A 17,215-nucleotide genomic window follows, 5' to 3' on the forward strand; every position below is an offset into this window, starting at 1 on the left:
GTATATATATCTGTGTATGTATATATGTATATATATCTGTGTATGTATATATATATATATGTGTGTGTGTATGTATATATATATATCTGTGTATGTATATATATATATGTGTGTGTGTATGTATATATATATATCTGTGTATGTATATATATCTGTGTATGTATATATATCTGTGTATGTATATATATCTGTATATATATATATATATATATATCTGTGTATGTATGTATGTATGTATATATATATATATATATATATATATATATATATATATCTGAGATATGCAATCTATTTAGCAAAATTGGGACCAGAAAAGGAAGCAGGGAAAATAGAGAGAGAGAGAAGAGGAAATTTCTATTATATCGTAGACAATGAGTTATTGTGTATAACCATCAAACGTACAATATTGGTGATTGCGGTGTGGGTAGTGGTGGTAGTGGTGCTGCTGCTGCCGTTGGCAGCGGTGGGATGGACGGACCAAAATTGTAAAGAGTGGAAATACTTTGGTCTACTTGGAATTGAACTGAACAAAAAGGGAAGGATAGAAAGACAGACAGAATAAGATACACATGTATGGATGTTTACAGTGTCTGTCTGTCTGTGTGTCTATATTTCTGTATACATACACGTACATGTATATATGCACTTGCATATCTATTTACCTATCATTCTGAATAGATGCAGTGGTCTGTCTGTCTGTCTGTCTGTCTGTCTGTCTGTCTGTCTGTCTGTCTGTCTGTCTGTCTGTCTGTCTGTCTGTCTGTCTGTCCGTCCGTCCGTCCGTCCGTCCATCCATCCATATATCTATATATCTATCTATCTATCTATCTATCTTTCTGTCTATCCATCTATCTGTCTGTCTATCTATCTATCTCTACACACACACACATATATATTTCTTTACTGCCCACAAGGAGCTAAACACAGAGGGGACAAACAAGGACAGACAAACGGATTAAGTCGATTACATCGACCCCAGTGCGTAACTGGTACTTAATTTATCGACCCCGAAAGGATGAAAGGCAAAGTTGACCTCGGCGGAATTTGAACTCGGAACGTAATGACAGATGAAATACGGCTACGCATTTCGCCTGGCGCGCTAACATTTCTGCCAGCTCGCCGCCTATATATATATATATATATACACACACACATACAGTATTACTTTGACTATCGCGGTTGTTACCTTCCAAAACCCCCCATCATCATCATCATCATCATCGTTTAGCGTCCGCTTTCCATGCTGGCATGGGTTGGACGGTTCAACTGGGGTCTGGGAAGCCAGAAGGCTGTACCTGGCCCAGTCTGATCTGGCAATGTTTCTATGGCTGAATGCCCTTCCTAACGCCAACCACTCCATGAGTGTAGTGGGTGCTTTTTACGTGACACTGGCACAGGTGCCAGACGAGGCTGGCAAACGGCCACGATCGAATGGTGCTTTTTACGTGCCATCGGCATGGGGGCCAGGCGAGGCTGGCAACGGCCACGATCGGATGGTGCCTTTTATGTGCCACCGGCACGAGGCCAGTCAGGGCGGTGCTGGCAACGGCCACATTCGGATGGTGCTTTTTACGTGCCACCATGATAGGAAAAAATCCATGAAGTAGAAACTGTTCTGTATATTTTTTAAAAGATTATTTGTGTAATTTGTATATATTTATTTTATTATAAATGCAAAACAACACCACGGAGGAATCGACAAAGGCTTAAATAATAAACCACGATAGGGGAACCGCAATATGGCAGGGGATTACTGCATATATGTATACACACACACACACACATACAGGGAGAGAGAGCGATACATACATACACATTTATATATATATAAATATAGGAGTGGCTGTGTAGTAAGTAGCTTGTTTACCAACTACATGGTTCCGGGTTCAGTCCCACTGCATGGCACCTTGGCCAAGTATCTTCTGCTATAGCCTCGGGCCGACCAAAGCCTTGTGTGTGAATTTGGTAGACGGAAACTGAAAGAAGCCCGTATATATATGTATATATATATGCGTGTTTGTGTGTCTGTGTTTGGCCCCCTAGCATTGCTTGACAACCGATGCTGGTGTGTTTATGTCCCCGTTACTTAGCGGTTCGGCAAAAGAGATCGATAGAATAAGTACTGGGCTTACAAAAGAATAAGTCCCGGGGTCGAGTTGCTCGATTAAAGGCGGTGCTCCAGCATGGCAAAAGAGACCGATAGAATAAGTATTGGGCTTACAAAAGAATAAGTCCCAGGGTCGAGTTGCTCGATTAAAGGCGGTGCTCCAGCATGGCCGCAGTCAAATGACTGAAACCAGTAAAAGAATGAGAGAAAAGAATTCATAAATTTTATGTGCACACACCCACACACATACTGGAGAATCGGAGATAGTCCGATAGAAAGAGAGAATGAGACTTAGGCACGGAAGAACACTAAAATGTAATAACAGTTTGGAATTATTAGAACTGGATATAAATGGGTAGGAAGAAGGGGAGGGGGAAACGACAACTCGGGGTGGGGGTTATCTCTGTGTGGGTGTGGATTCCTATTGATTCATTCACTGATCAGTTGATTGGTATTGATTTTTTTTCTTGCACAAATACAAGGTTTCATATTTACAAAGGGACCAGTAGTGAATAAGAAATTGATTGATAATAATAATAATGATAATAATAATAAGAATAAAAATGATGAGAAAAAATAAGTTTAGAATAACATATATACACACACACACATATATGTACATACACACATGCCTTCATATAATATATGCACATATTCAGACGCATATGTAATATATATATATATATATATATATATATATATATATATATATATAAACACATACATATATAGACACACACACACACATGGGTAAAATTATGTGATTTTACATATATACACACACACACATATATACATAGACACAGGCACATATATGTGCACGCACACACGTACGCATATACATTCATGTGTTTTCACATGTGAACGGACTTTCTGTTAGAAAATGATTTTGGTGATTAAAATATTTTCCCAAACAACATTTTGCAAGTAGAATACACAAAACTAAGTCATCTTGCTGTTTATCTTCCACCACTTCCACCACTACCCTTGCCAAAAGAATTATTATCAGCAGAGAAATTCTGTAGTTGCAGATAAAAGCAACAACAATTCTAGAAGAGGAGATAGACCAGTTTACATTCTGAGTTCAAATTCCACCGAGGTCGACTCTGCTTTTGTCCTTTCGCGGTCGATAAATTAAGTACCAGTTATGCACAGGGGTCGATGTAATCGACTTAATCCGTTTGTCTGTCCTTGTTTGTCCTCTCTGTGTTTAGCCCCTTGTGGGTAGTAAAGAAATAGGTATTTCGTCCGTCTTTATGTTCCTGAGTTCAAATTCCACCGAGGTTGACTTTGCCTTTCATCCTTTCGGGGTCGATAAATTAAGTACCAGTTATGAACAGGGGTCGATGTAATCGACTTAATCCATTTGTCTGTCCTTGTTTGTCCTCTCTGTGTTTAGCCCCCTGTGGGTAGTAAAGAAATAGTTATTTAGCCCTTGAGTCAGCCCCGATTCAGCAGGCCCTTTTATTAAGGGGCATTTCAACTGGGACTATTATCATCATCATCATAACGCCCATTGTCCATTCTAGCACCAGACTTCAGTCTGATTTCACATGATTTCTATGGCTGGATGCCCTTCCTAATGCCAACCACTCCAAGACGGTAATAGGTGCCAGTTGTATGACACCAGTACCTGTGATAACCATGATTTCACTTGACTTGACGTGTAGTTAAAATGTGAGCCCATCTCATTCACATTATTGTCACCCTCTTGATGTAAAACCCAACAAAAGAAGTATATTCTTTGTTTATATATAACATGCAGTTATATCATTAAGTATTGTTACATACAGAATGAAAGTGAAGTGGAGCAAACCAATATATAGATATATAATAGCAATGTAATCTTAGTACTACTTATGTTAAAGCAATTAGCATACATATGCAAATGTGCCCTACCAACTTTGTTTCCTCATAACGTCCAGGAAAATAAATATTTTGTAATGAAATTTTCTACAATTACGTTTCACCTTATGTAGAGTCCAATTACATGAGAATTTATTTCCAATTCTGTCTTCATTGTGCCAATCTTTTCTATCTTGGCCCAAATTGTTTAATTAAATTGTCTTCCCATCATTATCAAGGCTTTCTGAGTGGCTTTTTCTGATTTCTTGGATATCGCTCAGCAACTTCACAAGTCCACCTTATTGTCTGTGAACATTACAAGAGTGGAACTTGTGCTTTCAGTGTTCTGCAATTGTGTTGTTCATGCCACTCCATTCTTGAATTATCTCATTTCTGATATCATCATCATCATTTAATGTCTGTTGTCCATGCTGCCATGGGTTTGACCGGGCTGGTATGCTGGAAGGCTGCACCAGTCTCCAGTCTGATTTGGCGTGGTTTTCATGTACATGATAATACTTCCAATCAGTTAAGATCAGAAGCCACGAGAGCCACTGCCTGGTACTGCATCAGGGCATTTATTATTATTATTATTATCATTTTCATTATCATCATCATTATCATCATTATCTGCCAAGGTTGGCTTTGCCCTTAATCCTTTCAGAGTTGATAAAATAAGTACCAGTTGTGAACTGGGGTTGATGTAATCAACTTGCCTGCTTCCCATAAAATTTCAGGCCTTGTGCCTATAGTAGAAAGAATTATTTTTGTTATTATTCCAGACATTGCATATCTGGAAATCCATTATCTTATTCTTTTTTTTTTCTTTTTTATTAAAAAAATTTTTTTTTTTTTTGATGCTGCAAATTTGAGATGAAATGACAGATTTATTTATGAAAGAAATTACTGAATAGAAACTAAAACTGATCTTGTGCAGCAAGAAACTGGTTCTATAGAAATACCATAATAAGCTTATTGAAATCTAGAAGCATTACAAATCTAGGATTGTATTCCAACTACCAAGTTTTTATATTTTCAGCTTTATCAATAGTTCTGTCTAGAGATTCTGAGGGTGGTGGTCAAGGTAGGAGTGAAGGTTTCTTTGTTACTTAGACATCAATAATTATAGTGGAAGCCAGCAACAGACAATCATTCCAAGTATTTTATATTTTATTCTTTTGTTTGTTTTCACTCGTTGGATTGTGGCCATGCTGGGGCATCGCCTTAAATCGTTTAGTTCAAACGAATCGACCCCAGTACATATTCTTAAGTCTGGTACTCGTTTTATCGGTCTCTTTTTGCCGAACCACTAAGTTACAGGGGACGTAGATGAGCCAACATCTGTTGTCGGGTGGTGGTGGGGGACAAACACAACACAGATGTTCATAGATACACACATATATACAATGGGCTTCTTTCAGTTTCCATTTGCCAAATCCACTGACAAGGCTTTGGTCAGCCTGAAGCTATAGTAGAAGACAGTTGGCCAAGGTGTTGTACCATGCAGTGGGATTGAACTGAAGACCATATGGTTGAGAAGCAAGCTTCTTAACCACACTGCCATACCTGCACCTATATCTGTTTTTATAATTTTATCCGGGGGGGGGGGTGCAGAGTCCATGATTTCAGAGGTTTTTCATCAAGTTGAGATTTATTTTTATGTGATTGAAGCCTAGTCTGTTTGTCATACCATGTGCATGTATGGACAAATGGACGGATAGATGCATGCTTGCTTGATTCTGTGTTCAAAGAGAGCAAAATCCAAATAAGAATCGTTACATGATAAACAAATAACTTGTTGCAGAACAATCATCTCAAGGGACTCTGTGAAGTACTGGCTTTTTTTGTTTTCCCGTGCATACATGACAGAGTGTAAGTGCCCTGAGAGAAAAGTTGGATTTAAGAAGCATCAGATGTGGTGTGCAAGAGAGATGACTGCGCTGGTATGGTCATGTGTTGCAAATGAATGAGGACAGCTGTGCGAAAAGTGTCACACCCTAGCAGTTGAGGGAACCTGTGGAAGAGGTAGACCCAGGAAAACTTGGGATGAGGTGGTGAAGCATAACCTTCGAACATTGGGCCTTACTGAGGCAGTGACTAGTGAATGGGACCTTTGGAGATATGCTGTGCTTGAGAAGACCCGACAAGCCAAGTGAGACCATAGCTCATGGCCTTTGCCAGTGGATGTAACCAGCCCATTTATGAATACCCCTCATTTATTGGACAATAAACCTTGCTTGTGAAGACATTGAGGCAAGTGAAATCAAAATGCTGACATGGTCGATGACTACCTCCCGATTGGCACTCATGCCAGTGGAACATTAAAAGCACATCCAAACGTGGGGTGTAACCGACCCACTTATGAGTACCCCTCAATCATTGGACATTGAACTTTGCTTGTTTGAGAAGACCTATTGAGGCAAATGTAAACAAATCAAAATCGCTGACGAGGCCAATGACAGTACTGCCTGATTGGCACTCATGCCAGTTGAACATTAAAAGCATATCCGAGCGTGACCGTTGCCAGGGCCACGGATTGGCTCCCGTGCCGGTAACAAATGAAAAGCAGCATTTGAGCGTGCTCATTGCTAGCATCGCTTTACCAGCACGGGTAAAACAACATTCGAGCATGATCATTGCCAGCATCACTTTACTGGCACATGTGCCAGTGTTACACGTGAAAAGCACCTTTTGAGCGTGGTCATTGCCAGTGCTGCCGGACTGGCTCCTGTGCAGGTAGCATATAAAAACACCTTTTGAGCATGGTCGTTGCCAGTGCTGCCTGACTGGCCCTCATGCCGGTAGCATGTAAAAGCACCCACTACATTCTTGGAGTGGTTGGCATTAGGAAGGGCATCCAGCTGTAGAAACTTTGCCAGCCTCTGGCTCACCAGTCCTGAGTCAAACCGTCCAACCTATGCCAGCATGGAAAGTGGACGTAAAACGACAATGATGATGATACATTATCAACAGATACACACACACACACACATGATTGGCTTCCAGATAATTATCAACTCCCAGAGTTATTATTTTATAATGTGCCGGTGGCACGTTAAAAGCACCAACCGATTGTGGCCGCTGCCAGCCTCCCCTGGCACCTGTGCAGGTGGCACGTAAAAAGCACCCACTACACTTGCGGAGTGGTTGGCGTTAGGAAGTGCATCCAGCTGTAGAAACACTGCCAGATCAGACTGGAGCCTGGTGCAGCCCCAGGCTTCGCAGACCCCGGTCGAACCGTCCAACCCGTGCTAGCGCGGAAAACGGACGTTAAATGATGATGATATATAACGTAAAAGAATAGGGATTTAGAACCTCATGATTCCAGGTTCAGTCCCACTGCATGGCACTTTGGGCAAGTGTCTTCTGCTATAGCCTTGTGTTGACCAAAGCCTCATGAGTGGACTCGGTAGACTGAAAGAAGCCTGTTGTATATGTGCGTGTGTATGTGTCTGTGTTTTCCCCCACCAGTGTTGGTGTATCTATGTCCCCATAATTTAGCAGATCAATACAATAAGTACCAGGCTAAAAAAAGAAAAAAAAAGTATAGGTGCAGGTATGGCTGTGTGGTTAAGAAGCTTGCTTCTCAACCATATGGTCTTCAGTTCAATCCCACTGCATGGTACAACACCTTGGCCAACTGTCTTCTACTATAGCTTCAGGCTGACCAAAGCTTTGTCAGTGGATTTGGCAAATGGAAACTGAAAGAAGCCCATTGTATATATTGGGTTTGGCTAACATTTCTTCAAGGTGGTGCCGTAGCATGGCCACAGTCTAATGATTGATACAAGTAAAAGATTAAAGAAAAGATAAATCAGGTTTCTGTTAAGGACTTCTGAACTGAAAAGAAAGGAAACGGTCTGTTTAATGTTGATGCTAAATTGATCTTATGTCAAGACAAAAGGAAAATCTCTCGTTTCATTCCAATTCTATACTCAGTCATATCGTATATGGCAGCGAGGGACTTGGGTCCTTTCTCACTGAACTTTTCCTTCCTTTAGCTGTGGACAATAGATTTCTTTAGTTGAAAGAAAAGAAGCAAACAAAAACCCCTGCATCTGTATTTAACAACACTGGGATCTGATAATTATAATTAAAAGACATCTCTCTCTCTCTCTCTCTCTCTCTCTCTCTCTCTCTCTATATATATATATATATATATATATATATATATATATGTATATAATGTATATATGTATATGTATATATGTATATGTATATATATATATGTATATATATATATATGTTATGTATATATATATATATATATATGTATATGTATATATATATATATATATATATATATGTATATATATATGTATATATATATATATATATATATATATATGTATATATATATATATATGTATATGTATGTATATATATATATATATATATAGTTAATCCAAACAAGAACACACAAAAAAAACACGACGCGAGGACGTGGAACAAATATAGTATTATTGGACACTCAGGAAAGAAGGAGAGTTTAACGTTTCGAGCGGAGCTCTTCGTCGGAGACATAGGAGAAGGAAAGATCCAGAGAAGGGAAGACAGAGGGGAAAAAATCACCAACGGTACACACGGGTTACATTATATACATATGTATATATATTTATATAATGTAATATCTTGGATTAATGAGTATACGTCAGTTTGCTGATGTATTGAGTAAAGCACTCTCACAAGTTCAGATTACCTGGTGTCATCCGCAGTCGGCAGTGTTAGCTCCCTACTTTATGTATGAATGTACCTGATGCAACATGGTATGATGCACAGCATCCCACCTATAAAGGACACTTGCAGGATGGGTTGAAACGATTGTCAAACAAAATAGTTATAGTAACTCTATCTTCTGTTCAGTTAACTGATTATCATATATATATATATATTGTAGTTGTGATACCTGTGCCGGTGGCACGTAAAAAGCACCATCCGAATGTGGCCGATGCAAGCCCCACCTTGACTGGCTTCTGTGGCGGTGGCATGTAAAAAGCACCGATCGATCATGGCCGCTGCCAGCCTCCCCTGGCACCTGTGCCGGTGGCATGTAAAAAACACCCACTACACTCACAGAGTGGTTGGTGTTAGGAAGGGCATCCAGCTGTAGAAACACTGCCAGATCAGACTGAAGCCTGGTGCAGACTCCTGGCTTCCCAGACCTCGGTCGAACCGTCCAACCCATGCTAGCATGGAAAACGGACGTTAAATGATGATGATAATATGAATGCTACTGCCCAGCTGATGATGGAATGGATTGTTGGTATGGCTGTTTTTGTATATGTGGAATAGTATTAGTGGACTGTTGGTATGGCTGTGGAATAGTATTATAACACATCCTTTTATATATATATATATATATATATATATATATTATTAAAGCTGCAAAATTATAAAACTGTTCCTCAGAGTTTCACATACTCATTCATCAGACAGTTGTGATAAATACTCTTATGTGTTCACCTGTGTGTGAAACTGATAGAATAAGTACCAGGCTTATCAAAATAAAAAAAAGCACTAGGCAGTGTCTCATATTTTTGTTTGCCCACTCAGTTGTATCTATCAATCTATCTTTGTGTGTGTGTGTGTGTGTGTGTGTATATATATATATATATGTATGTATGTCTGTATATGTAATAAATACACATACACACACATATATATATATATATATGTATGTATGTCTGTATATGTAATAAATACACATACACACATATATATATGTATGTATGTATGTCTGTATATCTAATAAATACACACACATATATACATGTATGTATATGTGCATATTCATATCTATTATATAAAAGTCAATGTCTTTATTTGTGTTCGTGTGTTACTTATACATTCAAAAACTACGCCTATACTGGCCATTTTGTAGAATGTACTGGGTGTATTTTTGTTCTACCTATGCTAATGATGCTGTCATGCAGTTTACAGTACTACAAACCCCTTAGGAGTTAACTTTGTGCTAGGATGGGGCTTTTCATCCAGGGTCCACATGACCCTCGGGAGTTCATATAAGATTTTGTTGTTGTATTTATCTGCAATAAATTGTGAAGACACATGGCTCATGAGGTAGTGAGTTCAATTCCCAGACCAGGTTGTGTGTTGTATCCTTGAGCAAGATATTTTATTTCAGGTTGCTCCAGTTAACTCAGCTGTAAAAATGAGTTGTGACATGACTGGTGCCAAGCTGCATCGGCCTTTGCCTTTCCCTTGGATAACATCAGTGGCATGGAGTGGGAAGGCTGGTATGAATGGGCGACTGCTGGTCTTCCATAAACAACCTTGCCCGTACTTGTGCCTTGGAGAGGAACTTTCTAGGTGTACTCCCGTGGTCATTCATGATCAAAAGGGGTCCTTTAAATTGGTTATATTTCTATAATTAAGGCGGCGAGCTGGCAGACACGTTAGCGCGCCGGGCGAAATGCTTAGCGGTATTTCGTCTGTCGTTATGTTCTGAGTTCAAATTCCGCCAAGGTCAACTTTGCCTTTCATCCTTTCGGGGTCGACAAATAAAGTACCAGTTTCGCACTGGGGGCGATATAATCGACTCAATCCCTTCGTCTGTCCTTGTTTGTCCCCTCTGTGTTTAGCCCTTTCTGGGCAGTAAAGAAATATATATTTCTATAATATACAAAATATTTTAACAATTTCTATTTTATTATACAATTCCTAAATAATATTTAATTACAAAATCATAATAGAACTTTTTAAACATCAAATGGCTGTGAGGTTCCCACCTGAGTAAAACAGGGGTCAAAGAGGTCCATAGGTAGTAAATGGTTAAGAACCAGTGCACTAGGAGGAAAGTAGGTTTAAGGTATGAAAGGGTCAGAGCAGAAAAGGTTTCTTTCTATAAAGCAGTTACATTGCTACATGCATTTTGGAGTGGAGTTGGAAGCAAAGAAGTAATATCATCATCATGATCATCATTTAACGTCCGCTTTCCATGCTAGCATGGGTTGGACGATTTGACTGAGGACTGGAGAACCAGATGGCTGCACCAGGCTCCAATCTGATCTGGCAGAGTTTCTTACGCCAACCACTCAGAGTGTAGTGGATGTTTTTATGTGCCACCGGCACGAGGGCCAGTCAAGCGGTGCTGGCAACAGCCACACTCAAATGGTGCTTTTTATGTGCCACCTGCACAGGAGCCAGTTCAGCGGCACTCGAATGTTTTTTTCATGTGCCACCAGCACAAGTGCCAGTAAGGCGACGCAGGTAACGATCACACTCGAATGGTGCTTTTTACGTGCCATCAGCACGGAAGCCAGTTTGTTGCTCTGGCAACGATCACGCTCGGATGGTACTCTTATCGCTTCACTAGCACGGATGCCAGTCATCAAATTTGATTTCGATTTCACTTGCCTCAACAGGTCTTTGCAAGCAGAGTTTAGTGTCCAATGAAGGGAATGTGCGCATAAGTGGGCTGGTTACACCCCTATCATAGGCCACGAGGTTAGGGTCTCACTTGGCTTGCCGAGTTTTCTCAAGCACAGCATATGTCAGTGAATAATGACAAAAGAGTGGAATAAAAAGAATAAAGACTAACTGGAAGAAGAGAAAAATAAAACAAGAAAATAACAAATTTTGGAACCAAAACACTAAAAATTGATAAAAAGAAACTTGAATAATGGTTGTCTTAACATTTTTGTTTTACCTTCTTTCCAGGGGTTTTTCTTCCAGCTTTCTGTGATCCCAGTGAATGCCGGGGCAAAGACAGTAAGCTGAACAAACCTTTATGTATAGCCTGGAACAGCCAAGGACGAAACCATTACATTCCTCTTGTGGGGATTCAAGGTAACTGTTACAAACCTTCTAAATCTTCTATGAGCCACATTGCCTTTGAGATTGTGTGTGAGTGTGTGATAATCCTCATTGTTCTTGTTTAGTATCTACTATGACATGTTCACATGGGTCTGATGGAATTTTATTGAGGTTGATTTTTTATACATTATTTACATTCGACGGATATTTGTCCTCATCTTGTTATGTTCTGAGTTCAAATTCCGCCGAGGTCAACTTTGCCTTTCATCTTTTCGGGGTTGATAAATTAAGTACCAGTTGCGCACTGGAGTCGATGTAATCGACTTAATCCTTTGTCTGTCCTTGTTTGTCCTCTCTGTGTTTAGCCCCTTGTGGGTAGTAAAGAAATATATATATATACACATACACCCATGCATGCACACACACACATAATGGGCTTCTTTTCGGTTTCTATCGACCAAATCCACTCACAAGGTTTTGATCCGCCTGGGGCTATAGTAGAAGACACTTGCCCAAGGTGCCATGCAGTGGGACTGAACTTGAAACCATGTGGTTGGGAAACAAACTTCTTACAACACAGCCTGCATCTATTATTGTTATTATTAAATCTATTGATCTCCAGTACTTGGCTTGCTACTTAATTTGTTAGTCTTTATTTATTGAAAGGCTAAGTTCACCTAAGCACAGAACTCACCAGGCTAACTAACTCAAAGTAGTTTTGCTTAGTTCACTGATTTATTACTCTTTTAGTCTTTTACTTATTTCAGTCATTTGACTGCAGCCATGCTGGAGCACCACCTTTAGTCGAGCAAATCGACCCCGGGACTTATTCTTTGTAAGCCCAGTACTTATTCTATCAGTCTCTTTTGCCGAACCGCTAAGTGACGGGGACGTAAACACACCAGCATTGGTTGTCAAGCAATGCTAGGGGGACACACACACACACACAAACACACACACACATACATATATATATACATACATATATACGACAGGCTTCTTTCAGTTTCCGTCTACCAAATCCACTCACAAGGCATTGGTCGGCCTGGGGCTATAGCAGAAGACACTTGCCCAAGATGCCACGCAGTGGGACTGAACCCGGAACCATGTGGTTGGTTAGCAAGCTACTTACCAAAAACCCACTCCTGCGCCTATTGTCAAACTTCTCAACATTATACACCCGGGATATTTGTGTTTGTACCTCATCATCTTTAAGTCCCTTAGCAGTTAAACCAACCATGTCCAGCCCAGTTATTTTACCTGCTTTCTGTTCAAGCTAGCCAGATCTGGCCTCTTACACCTACCCTATGATATCATTCTGAAACTAAACAATGACACCATTGAAATCTCAAAGCTATGAGATAATGCAGGATTAATTCAAAACGTGAATAAATGAGCATTACATTTGACAGGGTAATCCAAATGCTAAAGCATAATGCCCATGTTCTACACTGGCATCAGTTGGATGGTCTGAGAGGATTCAAGGTGTCCAAAGACTGAATAATGCTCCAGTGTTTGCTTTGGCATGATTTCGACAGACGGATGCCCTTCCTCATGCTAAGCACCTTACAATATGTACGAACAGCTCTTTTTTTTTGTGGCACCAGCACTAGTGAGGTTGCCATGTAACCTGCAGGACTAGGGTCTCTTTCAACTGAGTGGAGCTGCTGTAGAGAGGGAGGCTGTTTTATGGTATGGGATGAGTGGTTAAAGTGAGAGAGAAGAGGCCAAAACGGAACAGGTTTCTTGCTGTAGGGAAGCTCCACTGCTACTCACATTATAGAAAAGAATAGGAGGATGGTCTAGGTTGAATTGGAGAGAGATAAAAACTGGTTATGGGGTGTCAGGGTACACCCTCTGCTATTTAGTGTGTTTGTTGCACTTTTTCTCTTTCTCCCTGCTCAAACCCTGTGTAAAAAAAAAAAACTGATTGAGTCTCCACACTGTTCTTTGAACTGTTAGAAATAGCTGCCAAATATCCCTCAAAATATATCTAAAGGAAAAGAGAGGTTTAGCTAATGTTATCTAAATAGATATCTCACGGAAAAAAAAACTTAATAATCACAGGTGGAATATCTGTGGTCATAAACCTACTCAATTAAGATCAGTCCTAAGTTTGTTCAATCAAGGTTGAGCTGGGATTTATGCTACAACAACTGACACCACCACCACCCCTCTCCACACTCTGCTCTGTCTTAGGCCCTCTTCTTTCTCCCCTGTTCAAGGTTCAGAAATTTATTTATAAATGATTATTTTTTAAAAACTTAGAATTGAAAGATTTCCTGCAGCTCATTTGCATATACAGTTAATCAGTTCGTTAAGTTCTGCATGGACTGAATGGTGCAGTATTTTTGAAATGTTGTGTAATTGTCTTGTGTGCTATTAAGTGAAATTGGTTGTATCTAGTATGCAAATTAAATGTATCATCTAGTATGCAATTAAGTGAAATTGGCTCCATCTATTATGCAATTAAGTGAAATTGGTTATATCATTTACTATGCAATTAACTGAAATTGGCTGTGTCCAGTATGCAATTAAGTGGAATTGGCTGTATCATCAAGTATGCAATTAAGTGAAATGCACTTCACATAGTATGCAATTAAGTGAAATTGGCTGCAGTAGTTTCTTGTAGTGATCCTTGTGGCAACAACATAAAAAGAAAGTCAATAAAATAATTGAAAACTAATGTTTTGATCTCTCATTAAGCAATTGATCTGGTTTTTTGTTTAGGAAAATCTCTTGCCCGCCTACCAAAGACTCTTTTGCAGAAGGCATGGGGCATGCCCAATCATCTGATCTCTGATTACATAGAGTTTGATGAAAATGCCTGTTGTATTGTCGGGGGTGATAAACCTCTTTCGGTAAGTCCATACTTAACCTTTTTTTGCTGTACTCTCTTTTATATTCCTCACTGTTCTGCTCAACTCTTTTCTCAACGAAGTTCATTGTTCAGTTGCTAATCCTTTATCTGCAAACATCCATAAACTGGAATTTTTTAAAACTCCTTTTAACCCATCTGAAGCTGCTCCTGGTTCTATGATACAAACCACCTGTTTTAAAATGACCCAAACCCAAACTTTCCATTAGAGCAGTAGTTCTCAACCATTTTTTGCCTATGGATCTATGGGTCCCTTTTTTACTTGAGAAGGAAAAAAATGTAAAAAAATATATATATATATATATCATCATCATCATCATCATTTAGCGTCCGCTTTCCATGCTAGCATGGGTTGGACAGTTCAACTGGGGTCTGGGAAGCCAGAAGGCTGCATCAGGCCCAGTCTGATCTGGCAGTGTTTCTACGGCTGGATGCCCTTCCTAGCGCCAACCACTCCGTGAGTGTGGTGGGTGCATTTTACGTGCCACCTGCACAGGTGCCAGACGGAGCTGGCAAACGGCCACGGACGGATGGTGCTTTTTATGTGCCACCGGCACGGGGGCCAGGCGAGGCTGGCAACGGCCACGAACGGATGGTGCTTTGTCCACAAAATAAAAGCAAGTTGATGAGAGCACCTCCATCAGTGTTTCTCAACCATTTTTGCACCTGTGGACCCCTTTGATTCCTATTCTACTCATGTAGACCCTCCTAGCCATTTGATGTTTAACCCTTTCGATACCAACCCGGCTGAAACCGCCTCTGGCTCTGTAGTACAAATGTCTTGTTTTCATAAGTTTTGAAATAAAATCTTCTACCAAAACTTAGTCACAATTTATGTTCCTAACACTAGCTGAATGATAACTTATTTTACTAAATTCTTTGTTATATTTAAAATTAATTGAAAGAAAAACAGAGCATCTCGAAATAAACATGGTAAAGAAAGGGTTAAAAAATCATATTGTATTTTCACAGTATAATATTGGGTTGTCGGAAAAGTTTGTGCTGATTTTTAAAGGAAAGAAAAAGGTCAATAAATACTTGCCATTACATTTTTAATCAACCAAATATGAACCATTTTGTTGCACAACGCGTCTCCATCTTTCCTTGAAAATACCTTCTTCCCAGAATTAGGGTGGTTTTGTGGCAAAGAATTCATCAAAGTATCTTTTTACGTCATCCAAGGAATTCAAATTTTTACCATTAAGATTATTCTGCAGAGATCTGAATAAGTGGAAATCCGAAGGAGCAATATCAGGTGAATATGGAGGGTGGGTAACACATCCCAGCCGAGCTGCAGCAATTTTTGTCTGGTTCCCAAAGCATCAAGTGTTTCAAATGAAGTTTCTTATCTTCCATTTTAAAGGGTTACAGAATTAACACAGGTTATAGGAACATAAACCTTCTTCCACGAAAAGATAGCTTAAACTATGCTCTAAATGGAGGTGTAATCAAATTTTATGAACTCAACCATGTTTTAAAATAAGTAGAAAGGTAAGCTACTATAAATTGGCATGAACTTTCCGGGCAACCCAATATTAGGAATTGTATTTAAAAAATTTTTCTTTGGAATAGAAAAAAATTCTATCTTTATTTCTTCTTTTGCTGGTGTCTCAAATTTAGGTTAAATTAGTGTTTCTCAAAGGGGACAAGTTGTTTTGAAAAAATTTGGTTTAAATGTTTGACAACTCAACACTGTCCATTGGACGGGGGGCGTTTTGCTCGTATGTATGTATATATATATATATATGTATATTATACAGAGAGAGGGAATGCATGTGTGTGTTTATGATAAAAGAACTCGGAAAGTTGGGTCTCCAACCAGGCCTTTCATTATACCCTTAAATCCAGGAACTTTTCAGCACACTCTCATATATTGCTCCTGTTTAACACCTTCACCTGGCCCTGCCTTTGGTTACCGTTTATTGAGCTCACTCCGTTACAAGCATTCAGGTTAGGTTTTTATTTTGGCCTGAGGATAAGTTTCTTATTTCTGTATTGCCCGCGAGAGGCTACACACGGAGGGGACAAACAAGGACAGACAAACGGATTAAGTCGATTACATCGACCCCAGTGCGTAACTGGTACTTATTTAACCCTTTAGTGTTCACATTATTCTGCCAAAATTAATGCTTTTTCATCCACATTGTTTTGAATTAATCATGCATTACCTTGTAGCTATGAGATTTTGATGAGGTAGCTGTTCATTTTTAAGATGATATTGTAGGGTTGGTGTGAGAGACCAGATCTGGCCAGTTTGAACATAAAACAGGCAGAATACTTTTGGCCAGATATGGCCGGTTTAAATACTAAAGGGTTAATCGACCCCAAAAGGATGAAAGGCAAAGCTGACCTCAGCGGAATTTGAACTCAGAACGTAGCAGCAGACGAAATACTGCTAAGCATTTCGCCTGGCGTGCTAACGATTCTGCCAGCAAGCCACCTTTACCAGCTCGCCTACGGATAAGTGCCTTTCACCCATTAATCTCAAGGCCATCAGCACTTCCCTCTTCCTTCTCCTGATTAAACCATTAACAAACAAACACCTCTCTTTGGCCTCTACTATAACTGCTCTACTCTTTTTTCATTCACTCATTGACATATCACTTGACAGT

At 39.6% G+C, this 17,215-nt stretch overlaps 1 protein-coding gene across 2 annotated transcripts in view; it reads left to right on the top strand.

The window, feature by feature from the left end:
- Window positions 1–17,215, top strand: part of LOC115224378 (deubiquitinating protein VCIP135) — a 71,220-nt gene that overhangs the window by 21,474 nt on the left and 32,531 nt on the right. For both annotated transcript variants that reach the window (XM_036513372.1, XM_029795261.2), the window contains exons 3-4: window positions 11,630–11,758; window positions 14,456–14,586. In XM_036513372.1, coding sequence (XP_036369265.1) covers window positions 11,630–11,758; window positions 14,456–14,586 — 260 coding nt within the window. The remainder of the gene's footprint in view (window positions 1–11,629; window positions 11,759–14,455; window positions 14,587–17,215) is intronic.

The sequence above is a fragment of the Octopus sinensis genome, linkage group LG25, assembly GCF_006345805.1.
Source record: "Octopus sinensis linkage group LG25, ASM634580v1, whole genome shotgun sequence".
Taxonomy (NCBI): domain Eukaryota; kingdom Metazoa; phylum Mollusca; class Cephalopoda; order Octopoda; family Octopodidae; genus Octopus; species Octopus sinensis.